The sequence below is a fragment of the Hemiscyllium ocellatum genome, chromosome 5 (genome assembly GCF_020745735.1).
Source record: "Hemiscyllium ocellatum isolate sHemOce1 chromosome 5, sHemOce1.pat.X.cur, whole genome shotgun sequence".
NCBI lineage: Eukaryota > Metazoa > Chordata > Chondrichthyes > Orectolobiformes > Hemiscylliidae > Hemiscyllium > Hemiscyllium ocellatum.
In genome coordinates this window covers 44,059,861-44,081,558 of record NC_083405.1, presented here as the reverse complement: position 1 = coordinate 44,081,558, position 21,698 = coordinate 44,059,861, and the positions used below count along the sequence as shown (strand labels likewise).

The 21,698-nt window shown below is 42.1% G+C and overlaps 1 protein-coding gene across 16 annotated transcripts in view; it reads left to right on the top strand.

Annotated features, from left to right (window-relative positions):
* LOC132815678 (histone deacetylase 9-like) overlaps nt 1-21,698 on the top strand; it is a 766,519-nt gene that overhangs the window by 493,401 nt on the left and 251,420 nt on the right. For all 16 annotated transcript variants that reach the window (XM_060824722.1, XM_060824725.1, XM_060824717.1 and 13 more), the window contains 2 exons: nt 12,341-12,567; nt 20,230-20,496. In XM_060824722.1, coding sequence (XP_060680705.1) covers nt 12,341-12,567; nt 20,230-20,496 — 494 coding nt within the window. The remainder of the gene's footprint in view (nt 1-12,340; nt 12,568-20,229; nt 20,497-21,698) is intronic.

The window sequence follows — 21,698 nt, the reverse complement described above, 5'->3', positions numbered from 1 at the left end:
GGCATGTCCCAATATACATCTCAAAGCAGCAGCAGTTGAATTTTACAGGGCTGTAATTGGGAACTAACTCCAAGCTGGCAACTGTGAGACATGGAGGCAAAATGTTGCTAGTGGTGGCCACTTAGCAACCTGTCACTAGGGTCACCATCCAATTGTAGGTAACAGTCCCACCCCAAGAGCTGCCAGCCCAATCAGAGTGATGGAACTCAATAGCCCCAGCGGCACCACCCCTAATGGTGGCCATTGCTGAGGGTGCAGCTCCAGGATGAGAGAATCTGAGTGGCAAGCAGTCCTCAAGGAACTGGGGCCAGCCAGACATGTCCCAGCATTTGCAAGGGCTCAGTCGGAGCAGATGAATTGTATGGTTGCCATCAACTAGGATAGTTGTACCGTCTGATGCCACTGGAAAGCCATCAGAATAATGTCCACTGGTAAAATTTCTACAAAGACATAAAGTGGCCATTAAGTGATAGTCACACCAGTAGCTTTTGTGCTAGTAAAATGTTGTGGTGTTATAAAGACATGGCCTCCCCAGCCTTTTCATATTACCCCTTTGTCTGCCTCACAATTTGAAATAGGCCAGGGATATTCAGAAGATAATTTGATTCCATGATTTCAAGTTTTTAAGAGCAGGTAAGAATTCTACTATACTGAAATATAGCCTGATCAAAAAATTACATTGAAAATGTATTGTGCAAAGGGAGAGGAAAATGTCTGCTCCAATTCCTTCAAACATATGAGTCTGGAAATCAGCCCGCACATCTTTGAGCTGTCATTTCAGTAGAACACTTCAATCATGAAGCGGAAGTTTCAGGATCTCTGCAGTACATTTATACCCTTCTACTATAAACACATTGCTCAAATCAAAGTTATGGGGGCATTGAGCATTTTTAGAACAGCTTTAAGTACTCAGGGCTGTGTTTGGTTTAATCCAGACTCAACTTCTTTAAGTGATTGCTGTCATTAAAAAAAAATCTGAAAGTAACTGAAAAAAACTGTCTATAAATACCAGTTCAAACAAAGATTTGACATCAGTTTTTAATTTTTGTTTTGGCATCACTGGATACAAGATCAAAGTATTATTTTCTTTAAAGTACCAGTCAGAAGAAATGAATAGGAATGCTCTTTTACTTGCACATTGTCAGTCACTAACGTGCGATTGACTTCTTTCATGGAATGGTTGCCAAAAGTATTTAATATGGTAATAATCTTGCAGCAGCTATGGAATTCATTAATCAGATACAGTATGCCCCTCTTGTTGAGTGGGTTTTGATGTCTTTCTTCATAGCAATGGCGTAGGCATCATTCCACCATGTGGCCGATCTTTATGAAGCATGACAAACAGAATCTTCCTTCTTTTAATTTATCATTTAGATGACATTGTCCATTTTAAAAGCAACAAACGTTGACTCTGGATATTAGTTGCTAAACAGCTTGTCATAGTTCAACTGATAAAGCAAGATAATTGGAAAACTAGGGTTTTGCAACTAAAATAATAGTAAAGCTAACATGTTCACTTGTTTGTGTATGTTGAAATTGGACAGCAATCTCTTGCAACTGCACAAGTGCAATTAAACTTAACAGTCTGATGGTTGCTGTATAAAATGCCCTGCACCACTAAAAACTGTCTGTCTGAAGGCTCAAATACATTGAATGATATGCAGTTCATGCACACTTCATAGATAAGGACTAGAATATATGGTAATGTTGGGCCTTGTCTGTGTAATTCCTATTAATTCCTGTGATTATTGTCAACCAAGCTTATTGGCATTAAATATTAATTTTCCAAATGTGAAGCCTCATTCCTTTAGCACTTAATTATCATTGAAGATCCTTTTTACGAAAGTGTTTTATTTTGTTTTTTCTTTCCCCTGTCCTTTAGACTCTCTCTCTGTATCTAATCTTTCTTTCTTTCTCTCACTTTTTTTTTCATTTTCTGCACCCAATTTGACATTCAATTCACTGTTCCATATGATGCTTCAGGCTCAGACTGCAAAGCTTAGTAATAATTACTCAATCCAATTAGTTAGGGAGATAGATGGCTGGTTGCCATTTAGATAATTCTTTAGGATGGTTGACTGTACACAATTTGCCATGCAAAATACCACTGAAAGCCTAAAGGCCAGTACAGATCCAGCTATTTGTTTGCAATTCACAGCGGAGTCTAATTTATAATATTCTGTACTTGTGACTAAAGTAGGCATTTCTGCTTTACCGAGTGACAACTTTAATTTCACCACATTTACATTTTATTGCTTTCTGGGTGGAGAACATGAGTTATTTACCACATAAAGCTATTTTCTTAACTGGTTTAATTACCAATAATGGAGCGCACCATATTTTTGAATCTGAAATGATCCTGGAGTTTGCACGTTCTCCCCGTGTCTGCGTGGCTTTCCTCTGGGTGCTCCGGTTTCCTCCCACAGTCCAAAGATGTGCGGGTCAGGTGAATTGGCCATGCTAAATTGCCCATAGTGTTAGGTAAGGGGTAAATTTTGGGGTATGGGTGGGTTGCGCTTCGGCGGTTCGGTGTGGACTTGTTGGGCCGAAGGGCCTGTTTCCACACTGTAAGTAATCTAATCTAATCTAATTATATGTCGTTTGAATATTTAAAAAAAATGGTCAGTGGAGAATAAAGGGGATTTGATAAAATTAGTGAGCATTGTTTGTTACAATATTACAGGAAGGCTAGTTCACTGACACACGTAACACCCACTCTAAAAGCAGATAAGAAGCATACACCCAGATAAGTGGCAGCTAACATATACCTGCCACAACAATTCATTGTTGAATCTGAAAAATGATCTGGGCTTAGGGATATGTTTTACAGAACATGCAGCGAGACTCATAATCATCTAGAGGAACACAATAAGGCACATGTGTACAAAATGTCTGTGATACAAACTAAGTTTAACTTTACTTTGTTCCCTTGTCAGACATGGGTGTAGTTGGCTGGGCTAGCATTTACTACTCATCCTTAGTTACCTTGGAGAATGTTGGTGAGCTGCTGCCATGAGCCACTGCAGTCCATGTGCTGTAAGTAGACCCACAACAATATTAGGGAGAGAATTCAAGGACTTTCATCAAATGACAGTGAAGAAATTGCACTACATTTCCAAGTCAGGATGGTGAATGGCTTGGAAGGTAATTTGCAGGTGGTGGTGTTCGTATGTATTTTCTGCCCTTGATCTTTTAGATGGCAGTGTTGTGGGTATGGAACTAAGGAGCCTTGGTGAATGTCTGCAGTGCATCTTGTAGATAATACATATTGCTGCTATTGCACTGTGGTGGGGGGAGTGAACGTTTGCAGATGTGATGTGAATCAAGTGTGCAGCTTTGTCCTGGATGGTATCAAGTTCCTTGAGTGTTGTTGGAACTGCACTCATCCATCACACTCTTGTCTTGCACCTTGCAGATGATGGATAGGCTTTGGAGAGTCATGAAATAAGTTGATCCCTGCAATATCCCTTGCCTCTGGCCTGCTTTTGTAGCCACTTTATTTATATAATAAGTAGAGTTTAGTTTGTGTTGAATGGTAATCCCCAGGAGTTTGAAAATGGGTAATACAATAATGGTGATGCCATTGAAGATCAAGAGGTACATTCTCTGTTGTTGGAGATGGTCATGAATGTTACTTGTCGGCCCAAGCCTAGCCATTGTGCAGATTCTGTTGCAGTTGAACATGCACTGCTTCAGTGTCTGAGGCATTGCAAATGGTGCTGGACATTGTGCAATCACCAGCAAACATTCTTATTCTGACTTTATGATCGAGGGGAGGTCATTGATGAAGCAGCTGAGGATGATTGGGCCGAGGACAGTACCCTCTGAGGAACTCTTGAGCTGCCAGAGGAAGTGGTGGAGGCTGGTATAATTGCAACATTCAAGACGCATTTGGATGGGTATAAGCATAGGAAGGGTTTGGTGGGATATGGGCCGGGTGCTGGCAGGTGGGACTAGATTGGGTTGGGATATCTGGTCAGCATGGATGGGTTGGACTGAAGGGTCTGTTTCCTTGCTGTACATCTCTATGACTCTAAGATGTGCTGGAGCTAAGATGATTGAGCTTCAACAACCACAGCCATCTTCTTTTGTGCCAGGAATAACCCTCACCAGCAGAGAGTTTTACCCCTGACACCGATTGATTCCAGTTTTGCTAAAGCTCCTTGATATCACACTCAGTCAAATGCAGCCTTGATGTCAACGGCTGTCACTCTCACCTTACTTCTGGAAATCAGCTCTTTTGTCCATGCTCAATCCAAGGCTGGAATGTTGTACATTACTTCTCATACAATTCCCAGATTTGCATTTAGGACAAAAATTGCTTGGAAACAAAATGTCAATAACTCATCTATTGCAGTGATAGAAAATGGATAGAATTGTATGGTTGAGAGGGCATAAGGGTGTCCCCAGTTCTTGCATACCCACACTCTACTGGTAGAAATGCTGGTTGCCTAAGGAAGGCTGACCTGCAGTGATAATTTGCTGAGGGCAGCTTGAACAGGCTTAGAGTGCAACTTTCACCCCTTAGTGAAAGGGTGTGGATAGGATGGCAATCAAGAGGGCTGCTTTAACCTCAGTGGTGTCAAGCTTCCTGAATATTGTTAGAGCTTCAGTTACCTAGACAAGTAGGGAGAATATTTTAACACAGTCATGACTAATTAATTAAAGATGATGAACAGGCTTTAGGGAGACAGGAATGAGATACTCACTAGAGATCTCTTAGCCTCTGATTTGTTGTCACAGTATTTATTTGGTTAGTCCAGTTCAATTTCTGGTTAATGATAGCACCCAGGATCTTAATAGTGAGGAAATCAACAATTATCATGTGTTTGTCTGTCAAGGGTCAATAGTTACATTATTTCTTGTTAGGGATGGTCATTGCCTAGAACTTTTGTGATATGAATCTTAAATACCACTTGTCAGTCCAAGCCTGGATTTTGACCAGAACCTTCTGCATTTGAACATGAGTTGCTTCAGTATCTGACAATTCACAAATGATGCCATCACCATGAACACCCTCACTCCTGCTATGATGATGGAACAAAAGGTCATTGATGAAGTAGCTGAGGATAGTTGAGCCTAGGACCCTACCCTTGATCTCCTGAGATTGAGATGATTCACCTCCAATAACCACCAGAGCTACCTTCCTTTGTGCTGGGTATGTCTGCAACCAGTAGAGAGCAAGCCCCCTGATTCACATTGACTCCCAATCTGCTTGGCCTTGATGTTAAGCAGTGCTGTCACATCCCCTCTGGAGTTCAGTCTTTTGTTGATGTCTGGAACGATACTGTAATGAGCTGACTGACTCTGGCAAAACTCAAACTGGGTGTCGGTGAGCAGAATATTTCTTTTCAAGTGCAGGACAGCACCGTTGATGAGCCCTTCCATACTTTGTTGATGATCTGATAAGTGAGGGCAGTTATTGGCTGGGTTAAATTCATCCTGCAATTTGTGGACAGAACATATCTGAGCAATTTTTCGGAATGTAAGGCTATTTGCCACCACTGTAGCTGTACTGTAAGAGCTTGGCTCGGGAGTAGGCAAGGATTGCTGTCAGCATCCATAACCTATGCAGTATCCAGTGCCTTTGTTCTTGTTCCAGAATGGCATTCTTGTCCCAGCTGCATCTTTAGAGTATCTGTCATGCCTTATTAAGATTTCCCTGAGCCCAGAAGCCGTTATCTGAATTATGATGAACTGAACTTTGTCTTATTTTTGCCTGTTTTTTTTGCTACTATGTGTGACTTTTGTCATTAATATCTGTGCCACGGTGTGGCAACTTATAAACCTTTTCACTGTGTTTTTCATATAAAAGTACATGTGGTGATAAATTTTTGTTTTGTTGAATTTCCATGGATGGAATTGAGTTGACGGAAGATTGAGATTTGTGACACTGTGGACCTTTAGAGGAAGCTGAGATGATCATCCAATCAGCACTTCCAGCTGAACATGGTTGCAAATTCTTTAATTTTGTCTTTTGCACTGATGTGCTGGGTTCCCTCATTGTTGGAGTTGCTGATAGTTGTGAGACCTCCTGATCTGCTAGATGCTCAGTTGTCCAATGCCATTCATGACTGTGTACAAGAGCATTACAGAGCTTGGATATGATTCTTAATCCTGCTTATCACATGCTGTTTCTGCTGTTGTTTTGTAAGTAGCATGCATGATATTGCTTTAGGTTGACAGCTCATTTTTAGGTACAACTGGTGCTGTTCCTGGCAAACCCACTACTTTTCCTCATTGAACCAGGGCTGATCTCCTAGCTTAATGGAAATGATAACGTGGGAAACATGCTGGGCCATGATGTTACAGATTGCAGTTGAATACAATTATGCTGTCTTGCTGGTCCACAGTGTCTCATGAATGCTTAGTTTTGAGTTGCTCTATCTGCTCAAAACCCATTCCATTTACATGCCACACAACATGGTGGAGAATATGCTCAATATGAAAATGGGATTTCAGCTCCACGAAGAGTTCTATCGATAATGAAATGGACGCATTTATTACAGGTACCAAGCTACAACTAGTTCAAGTAGATTTTTCACTCTTTCTGGTGCCCTCGTGAACTCTCGCACAATCTCGCAGTTATGTCCCTTAGGACTTAGCCAGCTCAGTCAATGGTGATGCTACTAAGCCATTCCTAGTGATTAACATTGAAATCTCCCACTCAGAGTCTATTCTAAGCCATGCCATCTTTCCATGCTTCCTCTGGTGTTTGACATGGGGGAGTACTGATTCATCAGCTGAGGGAGAGTGCAATATATCATAGAAGTTTCCTTGTCCATATTTGACCTGATGTCATGAAACCACAGGGGGTCTAGCATCAATATTGAATACTAGTATTGTAATCATTCTGACTGTACACCACTGTGTTGCCACCTCTGCTGGTGAAACAGAACAGATCCAGGAATGGTGTGGTATCTGAGACACTGTCTGTAAGTTAAGACACTGGATGTCTGACTATGCCAGGCTTTTAATTGTTCTGTGGCACAACACTCCCAAGGTGGTCCCTAGAACTTTGCAGAGTTGACAGGCTGTGTTTGCTGTTGCTGTCTCCAATGTTTGAGTCAATTCTGGGTAGTCTGTCCAGTTTCATTCCTTAAGCTGTTTCATCTAAAGTTTATCAACAAGCAATAGGAGGAAGCTAAAGTAGTGATTGAATAGTATTCCTCTACTGTTCCATGACAGCTCCTGCTGTAACTTCACTGGAAGACCATTGACTTGAGACATAGCTGGCTCCTAAATAAACTGGATCCAGGCTACAGGACATGGCTTCTGTGAGGATAGGGTCATCAAACATCACGATCAGTAATCCATATGATGAAGCAACTTCATCCTAAATGAACAATTACTGTATACTGGTATTATTAGTGTAATTGTGGAGGCTAGTACACCATAACAGGGATCTGTTGGTACCATACAGATCTTGAGCCAATGTATACCTTAACAAGAATAATGCAGGATCCCAAAGAATTCAGTCAGAGAAATTGTTTTCTTTCTGACTTGTAGAGTATTGAGTAGCCCATTTTCCTGTGTTTCCATGAGATACTCCTGAACCTGGAATCCAGAAGCCAAATTTCCAGGAAACTTAGGGGAGGATAAACATTCAAGATATGCATGAGAATTTTATGATATTTAGATGGCCTCCCTCAGCTCCACATTTTCCAGTGGGGTCATTTGCACCACACAAGTTATAAGTAATGACAGTCTTCAACAAGAGAGAATTCAATCAATGACCGTCGAGATTCAATAGTAATACAATTGCTGCATTCCCCACTATCAATCTCTTGATAATTACCATGACTGGAAACTGAACTGGACCAGTAATCCAAATAATGTGGCCATCAGGGTCTGGCTATTCTCTGGTGAGTAACTCATCTTCTGACTTTTCAAAGCCTGTCCACCATCTAGAAGGCATAAGTCAGGTGTTTGCTGGAATATTCTTCATTTGCATGGATGGATATAGCTCCAACAACACTGAAGAGACTTGATACCATCCAGGACAAAGCAGCCTAGTTGAGGCATCTCACCTAACACTTTCAACATACTCTTCATCCATTCCTAATATAAAGCTGCAGCACTGTGCATAGTCTTTGATATGCACTGCAACAACCTGCTAAGAATTGTTCAATAGCACCTTCCAAACCTTCCTGATGAAGGGCTTTTGCCTGAAACGTTGATTTTCCTGCTCCTCGGATGCTGTGCTTTTCCAGCACCACTCTAATCTAGACCCTTCCAAACTAATGACCACCGCCACCTAAAAGGTTAAAGGTAGCAACTACATGGGATTACTGCCAGCTGTAGGTTCTTCTCCACACCACATCCTGACTTGGAATTATCTCACTGTTCCTTCACTATCACTGGATGAAACTGCTGGGACTCCCTTCCTCTGAGCAGTGTGAGTATCCAAACAGCCTAAGGACTGATTTAGTTCAAGAAGACAGCAGATGGCCACCTTCTGCAGGACAATTAGGGATGGATCTTAAATACTGGTGTAGTCTGCTTACACATTCATCCCTTGAGTAAATAATTTATAAAGATCACAGGTAATAAATATTTTACATTAAGTTGAAATTGACTTTACATTAAATGTGCATAGCTACAAAAGTGAGGTATTAAATGAGTACGTTATATCAGTATTCACTAAAGATGAAGATGTCAGCGTGGGTTTCCTCCGGGTGCTCCGGTTTCCTCCCACAGTCCAAAGATGTGCGGGTCAGGTGAATTGACCATGCTAAATTGCCCATAGTGTTAGGTAGGGGTAAATGTAGGGGTATGGGTGGGTTTCGCTTCGGCGGGTCGGTGTGGACTTGTTGGGCCGAAGGGCCTGTTTCCACACTGTAAATCTAATCTAATATCTGTGTTACAGTTAAAAGAAGAGGCAGTGGAGAAATTGAATTAGATAAACTAGTTAGAAAGGAGTAGAAAAATCAGCATGTCTGAGTATGACTCATCCTTTGCTCCTGACTTCAGTAGGGTTGGATGTATTTGAGATCCTGTCCGCGATATTTCAATCCTCCTTGGACTGAGTGTGGTGCTGTGGGATTGGAGGATTTCAAATATTACACCATAGTTCTATGAAGAGGATAGTGATAAACTTGGAAATGGCAGAAAGGGTAGGAGCAAATTATTGCAAATCTCTGCCATATTGACAATTTCCAGTTCTCTGGCCCCAACTGTCCCCTGTTCACTATGGATGGCCAGTCCCTCTATACCTCCCTTCCCCACCAGATGACCTGACAGCTCCTTTGGTCAAGGAAAGACTTGGATGGTGAGCAGAGACAAGATGAAGGGGCAGGTGTTGCACCTTACATGAGAAGGTGCCATGCTGAGGTGGAGCGGTGTTGGTGGTCATGAAATGTTCTAGGATGTCCTGGAGGGAACAATCCTTGACCAGAGACTTGAACAATCCCCATCCTCCACCATTTTTCTCCACTTGGCTGAACGTGTTCTCTCACTGAATAATTTCTCCTTTCATTCAAATCAAAGGAGTGACTACGGGCATCTGCATTGGCCCCAGTTATGCCTGCCTCTTTATGGGCTATGTGAAACAATCCTTGCTCCAGTCTGACACTGGCGCTCTCCCACAGCTCTTTGTTCAGTACATTCACAACTGTTTTGGTCTCACTTCATGCTCCCACATGGACCTTGAAACCTTTGTTCATTTTGCCTCCAATTTCCATCCCTCTATAACTTTCACATCGTCCATTACTAACTCTTCTCTTCCTTTCCTTGATCTCTCTGTCTACATTTTGGGGAATAAACTGTCCACTGCCAACTACCATTAAGCCACTGACTCCCATAGCTACATTCACTAAACATCCTGCAAGGATTCCATCCCATTCTCCCAGTTTCTTTGTCTACTTTGTATCCGTTCTGATGACATCACCTTCCAAAAGACAGCTGCTGATATGGTTTTCCTTTTCCATAACTGTGGCCTTCTACACACTGTGGTTGACAGGGCTCTCAACCACATCCAATCTATCACCCATGCTTCTACCCTTGCCCCTTCCCATCACACACAGCAGCGTGATCAGTTTCCCTTGGTTCTCACTTTTCATCCTACCAGCCTCCACAGTCAGAGCTGAAAATGTGTTGCTGAAAAAGCGCAACAGGTCAGGCAACATCCAAGGAACAGGAAATTCGACGTTTCGGGCATAAGCCCTTCATCGGCTTATGCCCGAAACGTCGAATTTCCTGTTCCTTGGATGCTGCCTGACCTGCTGCGCTTTTCCAGCAACACATTTTCAGCTCTGATCTCCAGCATCTGCAGACCTCACTTTCTCCTTGAAGTTTTTAGCCTCCACAGTCAAAAAGCCATTCTCCATCATTTCAGACAGCTCCAGCAGAACGCCACCATCAAATGTGTCTTCCCTCACTCCCCCTGTCTGCAGTTTTCAGGGATTGTTCCCTCCGGGACATCCTAGAACATTCCATGACCACCAACACCACCCCACCTCACCATGGCACCTTCTCATGTAAGGTGCAACACCTGCCCTTTCATCTTGTCCCTGCTCACCGTCCAAGAACCTAAACAGTCTTTCCTGGTGGAGCAACATTTCACCTGTACCTCCTTCAATCTTGTGTATTGTATTTGCTGCACTTAGTGTGGCCTACTCTTCATTGGAGAAACCAAACGTAGACTGGTGACCACTTTGCAGAACACTCCTAGTCTGTGTGCAAGCTTGACCCTGAGCTTCTCGTGGCCAGTCATTTTAATACAGGTCCTGCTCGCGAGCCCACTTGTCTGTTCTTGGCATGTTGCAGTTTTTCACTGAATCACAATAAAATCTGAAGGAGCAACATCCCACCTTCAAATCAGGCACTTTATAGCTCCCTGGGCTCAATATTGACTTCAAATCATGAACCCACTCCTTCCCTTTCTTTAAGCTTTGCTTGTTACATTCACTGTCACCATGTCCTCTCCCTCCTCCCCCCACCCGAGCGGGACTGTCTGTTCTTTCCAGTTTGGCAGTTAGACACACCATTGTTCTGCCCTTCTCACATTCCAATCACTTAACCTGAACTAAAAACATCCTTTCTCGCCCAGCACTCTACACCCTACCTTCCTACCACTAACTACAGTGTAAATGCTGCCTTCTCCACACTTCACATCAGCTCTGATGAAGAGTCATGTAGACTCAAAACATTAACTTGCTCTGACTCCATGAATGCCACCTGACCCACTGTGATCTCCAGCGTTTTTGTTTTCAGCAATGATAGACCAGTCAGCCTTATTATAGTTGTGAAGAATCTGATGGAGATAAGACTCTGAAACAAAATGGGTTGTCATTTGCAAAAACGTAGCGTAGGACCGAAACCTAGAGTGGATTTGTTAAAGTCAATCATATCTAATAAAGCTAATTGTGAGAGTATACAATTACAGTGTATTCATTTTTGTAAGAAGATTTAAGGAGAGGGAGAGGCCATTTTTTTACCGTTCCAAGTTGCAAAAGGATGTGTTCATAAAAAATCCCGTGGGGTGACATTGGGTCACAACTCCATCATAATGTAGGTGTCACAATTTATTAGTGGTGGATGCCAACTCATGGGAATGATGGTTTTTTTCCCAAAGTAAGCAATTAACAGGAAGTTTATGTCTTTAAGGATCCAAGGGACTGCAATATTACAGGTCATTGGAGCCTCAGCAGGTTTATTGGTATGACAGTAGGGACAATTATTACAAAAGACAACTATGTGGTCAGTCAGATAGCCTTCTTCAGAAGCCTGATGCAATGCTGGCAGAACGTGTAGAATGGAGGAGAAGGGATTCATCAGGAGTTGAGACACCCCTCCCCCTTTTTGTGTTATTAATGACCTGTATAGTAATTTAACCTGAGGGTTACCACACCTCAGGCGAGTGGAGAGGTTGAGAAGGAGAGTCCTTCATGGTAACCCCAGTCAGTGCAGGAATTGAACCCATGACCTGTAGGAGCCAGACATCAGAGTGATCTTTGGAGTTCCACGTGTCTGTAATGGATTTGGTCAAAGCATCTCATGTTTATTCAGTCCTGGATGTGCACGACTTGGATGCACTGAGAAGCTCAAAGTTATTTAACAAGAGGAATAAACTGGAAGTGTGAGTCTCCACGATCTTTTTTGGCTTGACCTTCGGATCTGGGGAATTGGCAAATCCTAGGGAAATTTGGTTATGAAAATATTTCCATTACGTGTTGTGAATTGAGATGATTTATACATAAATGATGCATTTTAAACTTTGAATCAAATTCAGTTCTCATGGATTACCAATGTGGAAATTATTCCCCAATATGGAAGAATATGACATTGTAAAATATCATACTCAGGAAACTGTTAACAAAATCATTGTATTATATTTTAGGTGTGGCTCCTCTTCATGCTCATTCTCCACTGGCAATAGTGGGGGAGACGTTATCCCCAACTCCCAGGACCTCAAACAAGTTGCCACGCCACAGACCACTTAATCGGACACATTCTGCACCACTCCCACAAAACACACAGGCTCTGGCACAGTTGCTAGTTCAGCAGCAACACCAACAGTTCCTGGAAAAGCAGAAGCAATACCAGCAGCAGGTACAATTGACCAAGGTCAGTGCTTTTCTTTCATCAACAATGAGTAGGAATTGACATTTAAAAGATGCACAAATATAGAAAACCACTGAACATATCCTTCTTTACTCAAGCATTAAAAATGCTCAGCCAGTCTGTCAGCATTGGGAAGGAAAAACAGTTTACAAACTTCTAAAAGTTAATGGTCATCATTTAATGCCACATCCACAACGTGGGAGCCATTGGGAGGCAGGAGTTGGTCATACATCACCTTCCCAACTGCTCCCATTTCAGTCCAACAATGGAAATGCTTGAGGATGGAGGTTCTTAAACTACCTCTTAATGCCTACTTAAGAGCCTCAACTCATTCTTAAGCAGAAGGGAGGGGGAAGGTTTTGCTTGTGGTCTGTCTCAAGGTTCCTGTTGAATGGTTAAGATGAAAACATCAACTTTCTTGCTCCTCAGATGCTGCCTGACCTGCTGTGGTTTTTCTAATGCCACACTTTATTGACTGACTTCTCCAGCATCTGGAGTACTCACTAACTCAAAGTTAGGCCTGGCAGGGTGGTCTCTCTTGTTTGTTCACACTGTGACCAATGAAGGAACCCGCCTGCAGCAAAGTCTACCCTTATGAAAAGACAATCACGAGGGGCAAAAATAAGGTGAATAAAAAGGATCTTCTCCTGAGGGTGGGTGAGTTCCAAACTAGGGGGCATGTTTTTAAGGTGAGAGGAAAAGGTTTTAAAAAGAACATGGGGGCAATGTTTTTTTACACAGAGAAAAATGTGTGGATTGAACTGCCAGAAGAAGTGGTAGATGCAGGTACAGTTACAACCCCCAATTAAAAGATATTTGGAGAATTACATGAATAGGGAAGATTTGGAGGGATATGGGCCTAACACAGGCAGGTGAGACTGGTTTAGTTTGGGAACATGGTCGACATGGACTAGTTGGATTAAAGGGTCTGTTTCCATGTTGTATGACTGGATGACTCAATGACAATTCCTCCACTTGTTGAAGACTGACTGAATCACCCTGGTGAGCACATACTATTTGTGATCTGAGGCTCCACCAATCTTTTCCTTCTGATCTACTGAAGTACTGACAGTTCCTGGATTACAGTGCAAGTCTCTGTAATCTTGACAACTATCAGCACCTTACCCACTTGTTCTTCAACTGCATTGGCGCTGCCAATGTTGGCTATGGTGGGTTTCAACCTGCTCTCCAGTCAATGGATGGGCCCACCAACCATGACAATTAAATTTCAGCCAAGGTTTTTTTCAATGCCCTCTCATCAGAATTACATGTAATTTGTTGTAGACAATTTTGACTGCTGTAAATCTCCCTCAGTTGTTTATTATCGTATACAATGATGTTTAGGGTGTATGGATAAGTGACAAACTCTTTCTCTAAAATGTCAATATTGGGTCAGGTCACAGCCACAAACATAATGATATAGAAATAAGAACAGGAATAGGCTGCTCAGCTCCTCAAGCCTGCCCTGCCATTGCAAAAGATCCTACCTGATCTAGCCAAAGTCACAATTATACTCCTATTGCCCTCAACTGTTTGATTTTTCAAAAATCTATCTCCTCTAAATATTTTCAGCAATCTAGCATCCACAACTCTTTTGGGTAGATAATTCCAGACATTCACAACCCTCCAAGAGAAGAAATTCCTTCACATTTCCATGGTAAATAAGTATCTCCTTATTCTGTAACCATGTTCCTAGTTGCATCTACTCTGTCAAGACCCCTCAGAATCCTGTATGTTTCAGCAAGACCATCCCTCATTATTCAGAATTCTCATGAGTAAATAAATGTTTAACTATTCTTGACAAGTCAATAGCTTCATCCCAAGAGCCAACCTGGAGAGTCTCTTTTGAACTGCCTCCAATATACCTTCCTTCAATCCAGGACCAAATCTGTATTCAGTACTCCAGTGTCATATCAGCAACATCCTGCACAGTTCTAACAAGATATCACTAATTCAGCTTGATTTGACTTCTCAATTATATGCGAACTTTATGATTTTTTCTACACAGGAACACCTAAACCACTCTGTGCTGCACTGCTTTGGAGTCTCTCACCATTTAATAGTAATGATACGGAGATACTAGGGTGTACAAAGTTAAAAATCACACAACACCAGGTTATATTTGGAAGCACTAGCTTCTGAAGTGCTGCTCCGTCATCAGGTTGCTGTGGAGCAGCACTCCAAAAGCTAGTGCTTCCAATTAAACCTGTTGGACCATAACCTGGTGTTGTGTGATTTTTAACATTTAATAATAGTGTGCCTTTTGATTCTTCTTACCAAAGTCACTCATATTTTCCAACATTGCATTCCACCTGCCAAGCTTTTTTACCCACACATTCAACCTATCTATATCCCATTATGGATTCCTTCTGTCCTCACCGCAATATGTCCCCTCATCTATTTTTGTATCATCAACAAACCTGGACACGTTACAGTATGACCCCTCCTCCAAGTCATTAATATAGATTGTAAATTTTTGAGGCCCTAGGACTAATCTTTTTGGCAAGTGTGTGTTGCTGGAAAAGCACAGCAAGTCAGGCAGCATTCAAGGAGCAGGAGGATCGACGTTTTGGGAAGTGAGGCTGGAGGGAAGGTAGCTGAGAGTATGAAAGATGAATGGAGGTGGGGTAATGGTGATAGGTCAGGAATGAGGCTTACGAGCTGAGAGGGTAGAGAGATAAATAGGGGTGGGGGGGAAGGGAGCTGAGAGTGCCATAGGTAGATGGAGGTGGGGGTAAAGGCGCTAGGTCAGAGAGGAATGTGGAGAGGATAAGTGTGAAGAAAAATGGACAGATAAGACAGGTCATGAGGACAGTGCCGAGTTGGAAGGTTGGATCTAAGATAAGGTGAGGAGAGGGAAAATAAGGAAACTGGTGAAATCCACATTGATGCCCTTGGATTGGAGGGTCTCGAGGTGGAAGATGAGGCATTCTTGCTCCAGGTGGCAGGTGGTTAGGGTTTGGCAATTGAGGAGGCCCAAGACAGTGACGTTGGTTGGTGCGGGTGTCCCAGAGGTGTTCTGTGAAGCGTTCTGCAATTAGGCGTCCTGTCTCCCCAATGTAGAGGATACCGCATCGGGAGCAACGGTTACAGGAACTGACATGTATGGAAGTACAGGTAAAACTCTGATGGATGTGGAAGGTTCCTTTGGGTTTAGGACAGAGGTGAGGGAGGAGGTGTAGGCACAGGTTTTGCAATTCCTGTGGTAGCAGGTGAAGGTGCCAGAAGGGGAGGGTGGGATAATTTGGGTGGGAGGAGGTGTGTGCATGGACCTGACAAGAGAGTCGCAGAGGGAATGGTCTTTATGGAAAGCAGATGCGGTGGGGAGAGAAATATATCTCTAGTGTGGGGTCCGTTTGTAGGTGGCAGAAATGGCAGAGGGTGGTGCAATGTATGCAGAGGTTGGTGGGGTGGAAGGTGAAGACGAGGGGGTTCTGTCCTAGTTATGGTTGGAGGGTTGGAGTGCAAGGACAGAAGTGTGGAAAGTGGATGAGATGCGCTAGACTGCATCATCGACCATGTGGGAGGGGAAATCGCAGTCTTTGAAGAAGGAGACCATCTAGTGTGTTCTGTGGTGGAACTGGTCCTCCTGGGAACAGATAAGGCAGAGGTAGAGGAATTGGGAATAAGGGGTGGAATTTTTTCAGGAGGCAGGGTGGGAGGAGGTGTAGTCCATGTAGCTGTGAGAGTCAGTGGGTTTCTAAAAGATGTCTATGTTGAGTCAGTCACTGTTGGTGGAGATGGAGAGTTCCAGAAAGGGGAGGGAGGTGTCCGAGATTATCCAGGTGAATTTAAGGTCAAGATGGAATGTGTTGGTGAAGTTGATGAACTGTTCAACCTCCTCGTGCTTTCACAGACAATTTCTACAAACCCACGGACTCCCACAGCTACCAGGACTACACCTCCTCCCACCCTGCCTCCTGTAAAAACACTATCCCTTATTCCCAATTCCTCTGCCTCCGCCACTCTGCTCCCAGGAGGACCAGTTCCACAACAGAACACACCAGATGGCTTCTTCAAAGAAAGCGATTACCACTCCCATGTGGTCAATGATGCCCTCCAGTGCATCTCATCCACTTCCCCCACCTCTGCCCTCAACCCTACACCTCCAATCGCAACAAGAACAGAGCGCCCCTGGTCCTCACCTTCATGTCAGTTGCTGTATCCATTGCTCCCGACGCAGTCTCCTCTACAGTGGGGAGACAGGATGCCTAATTGCAGAACACTTCAGAGAACATCTCCAGGACACCCTTGTACTAACCAACCCAACCACCCCATGGCCGAACACTTCAACTCCCCCTCCCACTCCACTAAAGACATGCAGGTCCTGGGCCTCCTCCATTGCCAAACCCTAACCACCCGACGCGTGGAGCAAGAATGCCTCATCTTCTGCCTTGGGGCCCTCCAACCCATGGCATCAACATGGATTTCACCAGTTTCCTCATTTCTTCTCCCCCCACCTTATCCCATATCCAACCTCCCAGCTTGGCGCCATCCTCATGACCTGACCGACCTGTCCATCTTCCTTCCCATCTATCTGCTCCACCCTCCTCTCTGACCTATCACCATTACCCCCAACTTCATTCACCTTTCACACTCTCAGCTACCTTCCCTCCAGCCCCACTCCTCTTCCATTTATCTCTCTACCCCCTTGGCTCCCAGCCTCATACCTGATGAAGGGCTCTTGCCTGAAACATTGATTCTTTGGTACCTCGGATGTTGCCTGACCTGCTGTGCTTTTCCAGCACCATTCTCTTGGCTCTGATCTCCAGCATCTGCAGTCCTCACTTTCCCCTAATCTTTGTGGTATTCCATTAGTTGCATCTTTCCAATCTGAAATATCCATTCATCCAAATTCTCTGTCTCCTGCATGTTAACCCTGCAAATGCATTATCCTCAGTATCATGAGCTCCTGTCTTGTGCGATAACTTTTTATGTGACACCTTATTAAATGTGATCTGGAAATCTACAGTTCCCCTTTCACAACTCTGCTTGTTATATCCTCAAAACGCTCTAGCAGATTTTTCAAATATCACTTCCTTTCCCTCAAAACCAACTTGACATTTCATTGTGTTAAGCTTTTCTAAATGTCCTGCTAATACTTCCTTAGTAATGGACTCTAGTATTTTCCCAATCACAGATGTGAGGCTAAATGGCCTGTAGATCCTTGCTTTCTGTCTCCCTCCCTTCTTGAACAAGGGTTTCACCTTAGTGGTTTTCCATTCCACTAGAACTCTACCACAGTGCAGTACGTCCTAGAATACATTGACCAATTACTCTACTATCCTCTGCAGCCAAGAGCTGTAACTCTTCGGATGTAAGCCATTAGGTCCTGAGGACGTGTCTGTCTTCAGTTCCATTAGTTTGTCAAGTAAAGAGCTATAATTAAGCGGTTTGGAGCAAGAATGTAATATAAAGCCTATATGGTGAAAACAGTGATTCTCTACAGTTAAACATTGAGAAGATGCAAGTCATTGTCAGTTTGCCACTCCCCCTACAACCACTCCTCTCCTCTTTTACCTGTTAATAACTTCATCATACTCTCTGCTCACTTTCAAAGACCAAATTACACTGTTTGCTTGATCTTGCACTGAACTTATATCCCTATAACATCTCCATCACAAATCCCAGCAACTTCCAACTATAAAACATAATCCCTCAAGGCCTCTGCTCTTATCCCTTTGATGCTGAAATCATCATCCATGCCTTTGTCATTTCTTTTTCATTTCCAGACTTCACAGTTCAATTCTCTGCATCCAAATTCACACAAAGTCCTGCCTTTCCTTGTGCTTAGAGATCTGCATTAGACCTGAACTTACCAACATCCCAAACCTGACATTCTCATCCTTTTCTTCAAATGCCTTCATAGTTTAAATCTTTCACATTTTCTGTATGCTTCTTCAGTACAAGTGGTCCAAGATTTTAAACTCTAATTCTGGTTTGCTGTGTATCCCAATCTCCTTTCATCCTTATCAGTTGAATCTTCAGGTCATTGGAAACTTGATGCCTGTGTCTCCTTCTGAATACTTTCCTTCAAGCCCTTCTTTTGACTAAAGCTTTAGTCACCCTTCATGATATGTCCTTCTTTAGTGTGGAACAGCATTTAACAGATTATGTGGATAATTATGGGATGTTTCCTGTGTAAAATATATTTTAAAATGCAAATTGTTATTGCTGTCTAGTCATTCATCACAGTCTGGTCATTGACTAAGAGACCCACCTGTCCCTTATGGCTCAACTAATCACTGAATAAATTCAATGACTTCTGCAGGGCTTTAAATATTATTAATTATATTATTTGTTTCACTTACCCTTCCTTGTTCTTACTGGTGGACGATCGATTTGTACACCACTCTTCTGAGTAGCTGCTTGTTTGCATTACAGCTTGATTTTTACAGGAGGGTTAGGATTTTAAAAGAGGTGTTGAACTACTCATTGATACTGACATAAAAAAGTTACTCCCTCCATGACACTTTCACAGGCTCTGTGTTCTTGGGCCAGAGAGTAGGATATGTCTCCCACCTGCTGAGACAGACAGGTATTACTTTCTTTGATGTGCTTTTGACTGAGACTATGCAGTCCTTCAGTGGCTCATTTAGTTACATTCCTTCACTCTCTCTTTGAAACTACTGTAGCTTAGAGAGCTCTGTAAATTATGTCCATTTTAATTTCCTGAGTTGAAACAGTTGTACATGAAAAATGGAAATTGTTGCAGGCTTATATAGTAAACCTCACTCATTGTGTGTAAAGCCAAAGGAGATTTCTGGAAGTCTAATAACTTACATTTGATGAAATGGTATAAATAAAGTGACAGGGTCAAATTTCATATCTTCTTTACTGTGGACATTTACAATTGTAGCAAAATCAATTTTAGAAAAATGATTATTTGACAAAAAATGATGTTTATATGCTGTTCTAAGGTAAACAAATGTCTCTGGGCACTTCAGTGGAGTGTAATAAAGTAACCTGTAATATGATTCACAAACAGCAGACCTCACGAAGCTTTGTCAAAAAGGTAAGTTTTAAGGAGTTTTTTTTAAAAAAAGAGAGAGGATGAGGGTAACTATCTATGGACGTAATTTGGAAATATCCAAAGTAACTCAGAATCAGAAACTTATTTTTTGTAGTATCCCAGGAAGTGTGGAATTGACCTTTGGAAGACCTGACATCCTGGCCAATTTCAGTCAGTTCATAATTCATTCATTCATTCATTCAGATGGTGGCAAAGACCTGCACCAGTGTCTTCCTGAGTACTTCTGTGTTTTGTTTTCAAATGCTGCTGTGAAGTGTTTTAGAGTGCTTTATGTAACACTTTTGGCATAATATATTACAATTTTTTTGTTGTTATAAAATCTCTACTACAAACTATCCAATTTAAATGTAGGTATGGGGTGATCATTCTCTGGTTTTGTGTTCTTAATATGAATGGTCATAAAGTCTCCCGGGCCCATTGATGTCCGTAACCAAATGAATTCCCCCTGCTCATGACTGATAGACATAGCATTGTTCTGGGATTCTAAATTCCTAAAATATATCATATAGCATTTTCATTTACCATCTATGGATGTTTAAAAATATCAAAAAATCCTTTACTGATGTTGCAATACAAATGAAATGTTGTTGATCAAATTACTTCTTTTTAAAAAATGGTTTGTTTTGTTATAGACACTTTGCAAACCACATGAGCAGCTTCAGCAGCCTGAAAGCCACCCTGAGGAGACAGAACAAGAACTCTGTGAGCAGCAGGCGATACAGGAGGTTGAGGGGCCTCCCTGTGGTAGCTACAAGAGCAACAGCAATGGTACCTATGTAAGGTCAATAACAGAACATCAGCCAGACATTGCGCAGGTGAAACAGGAACCTCCAGACAGTGATGATGAAATCCAGTTCAAACAGGTTGATCCTGAGAAAAAGACAGCTATTTTCCACCAGGTAAAAGAAATGTTACATAATCTTCAAAAAGAAACCAAAAAAAATGGCAACATGAGTGTTTTCGCTCGTTGTAATATCTATAGTCATTAACAGAGAGACTTTTGTTTTACTGAATTCCATGTTTATGTCTACTTAGAGTTTATTTTGTATACTGTTTTACATTTTTTTATTCTCTCCTTTGGGGAATAGTTGGGAAGTGTTGGAAGGATTAGCAAGCTGATTATCAATTGTTGAACCATGTCATAAACACTCCTTCCTCAGACAACAAGTCTTTGAGTGGGACTTGAATTTTTAACTTGTGATTAAGTGGCAGTGACACTAACTTACTGATATACAAAGTCTGCTGGTTGTTAAAGTAACTCACCTCAAAACAGATTAAACCAAAATAACTCCCTGTAGGTGACATTTTACAAAGGGATATTGCTGCAGGTAAGGTCAATGTTCAACCACATTTGTATTACCTTAGCCCTGAGGCTGGGAATTGTGTTGAGCACATGCACTTCGAGGCCATGACATGAGAGGGTGATAGTGAATGGATATAGAAACAATTGTCAGTTTAGATCTATGGGTACACTTTGTTGATAAATAATGTGAAGTAGCAAATTCAAAGCAGTACATTCTTGTATTGGTATGATAAGTATATAAGGGTTATGATATATTGGTATTAGCATAAACAGTGGTTTAACATGATGTTGCTGGAAGTATTTTTCAATGTTGTTGTTTTCCCAAGCCCTGTTAGTTGAACTTGTTAAGTGACTAGGACATTCTTTTTCCAGCTGCCTAATGTTACTTACAGTTGTTCTTGTTCCTCATGTATCTCATTTCTTCTTGATCTATAAAAGCCTCTTTTTGACTCCAAGATACTTTTTTACCTTTTATTCCATTGCTGTTTTATGACTACCATGAGACTCCCAATAGCCCCATACCATGTATTGAGACAGGTAAGACTTACAGGGACTGCTGGAAGTTAACGATAATGATTATAGATATATCCCAACATAAATTAGAGCAATTTCCCTTTTCGTAGGCAATGATTAATACAATCAATTATACATTTTCTGAAATTGGATTCTACAACAGTTGCCAGTCTCTTTGCACATAATCCATGTTATATATGACTACTTTCCATCTGTTCATGTCTGTTCATGTGTTCATCTGTTCATCTGTTCATGTGATAATTTGTTGTTTGATGATATGATATC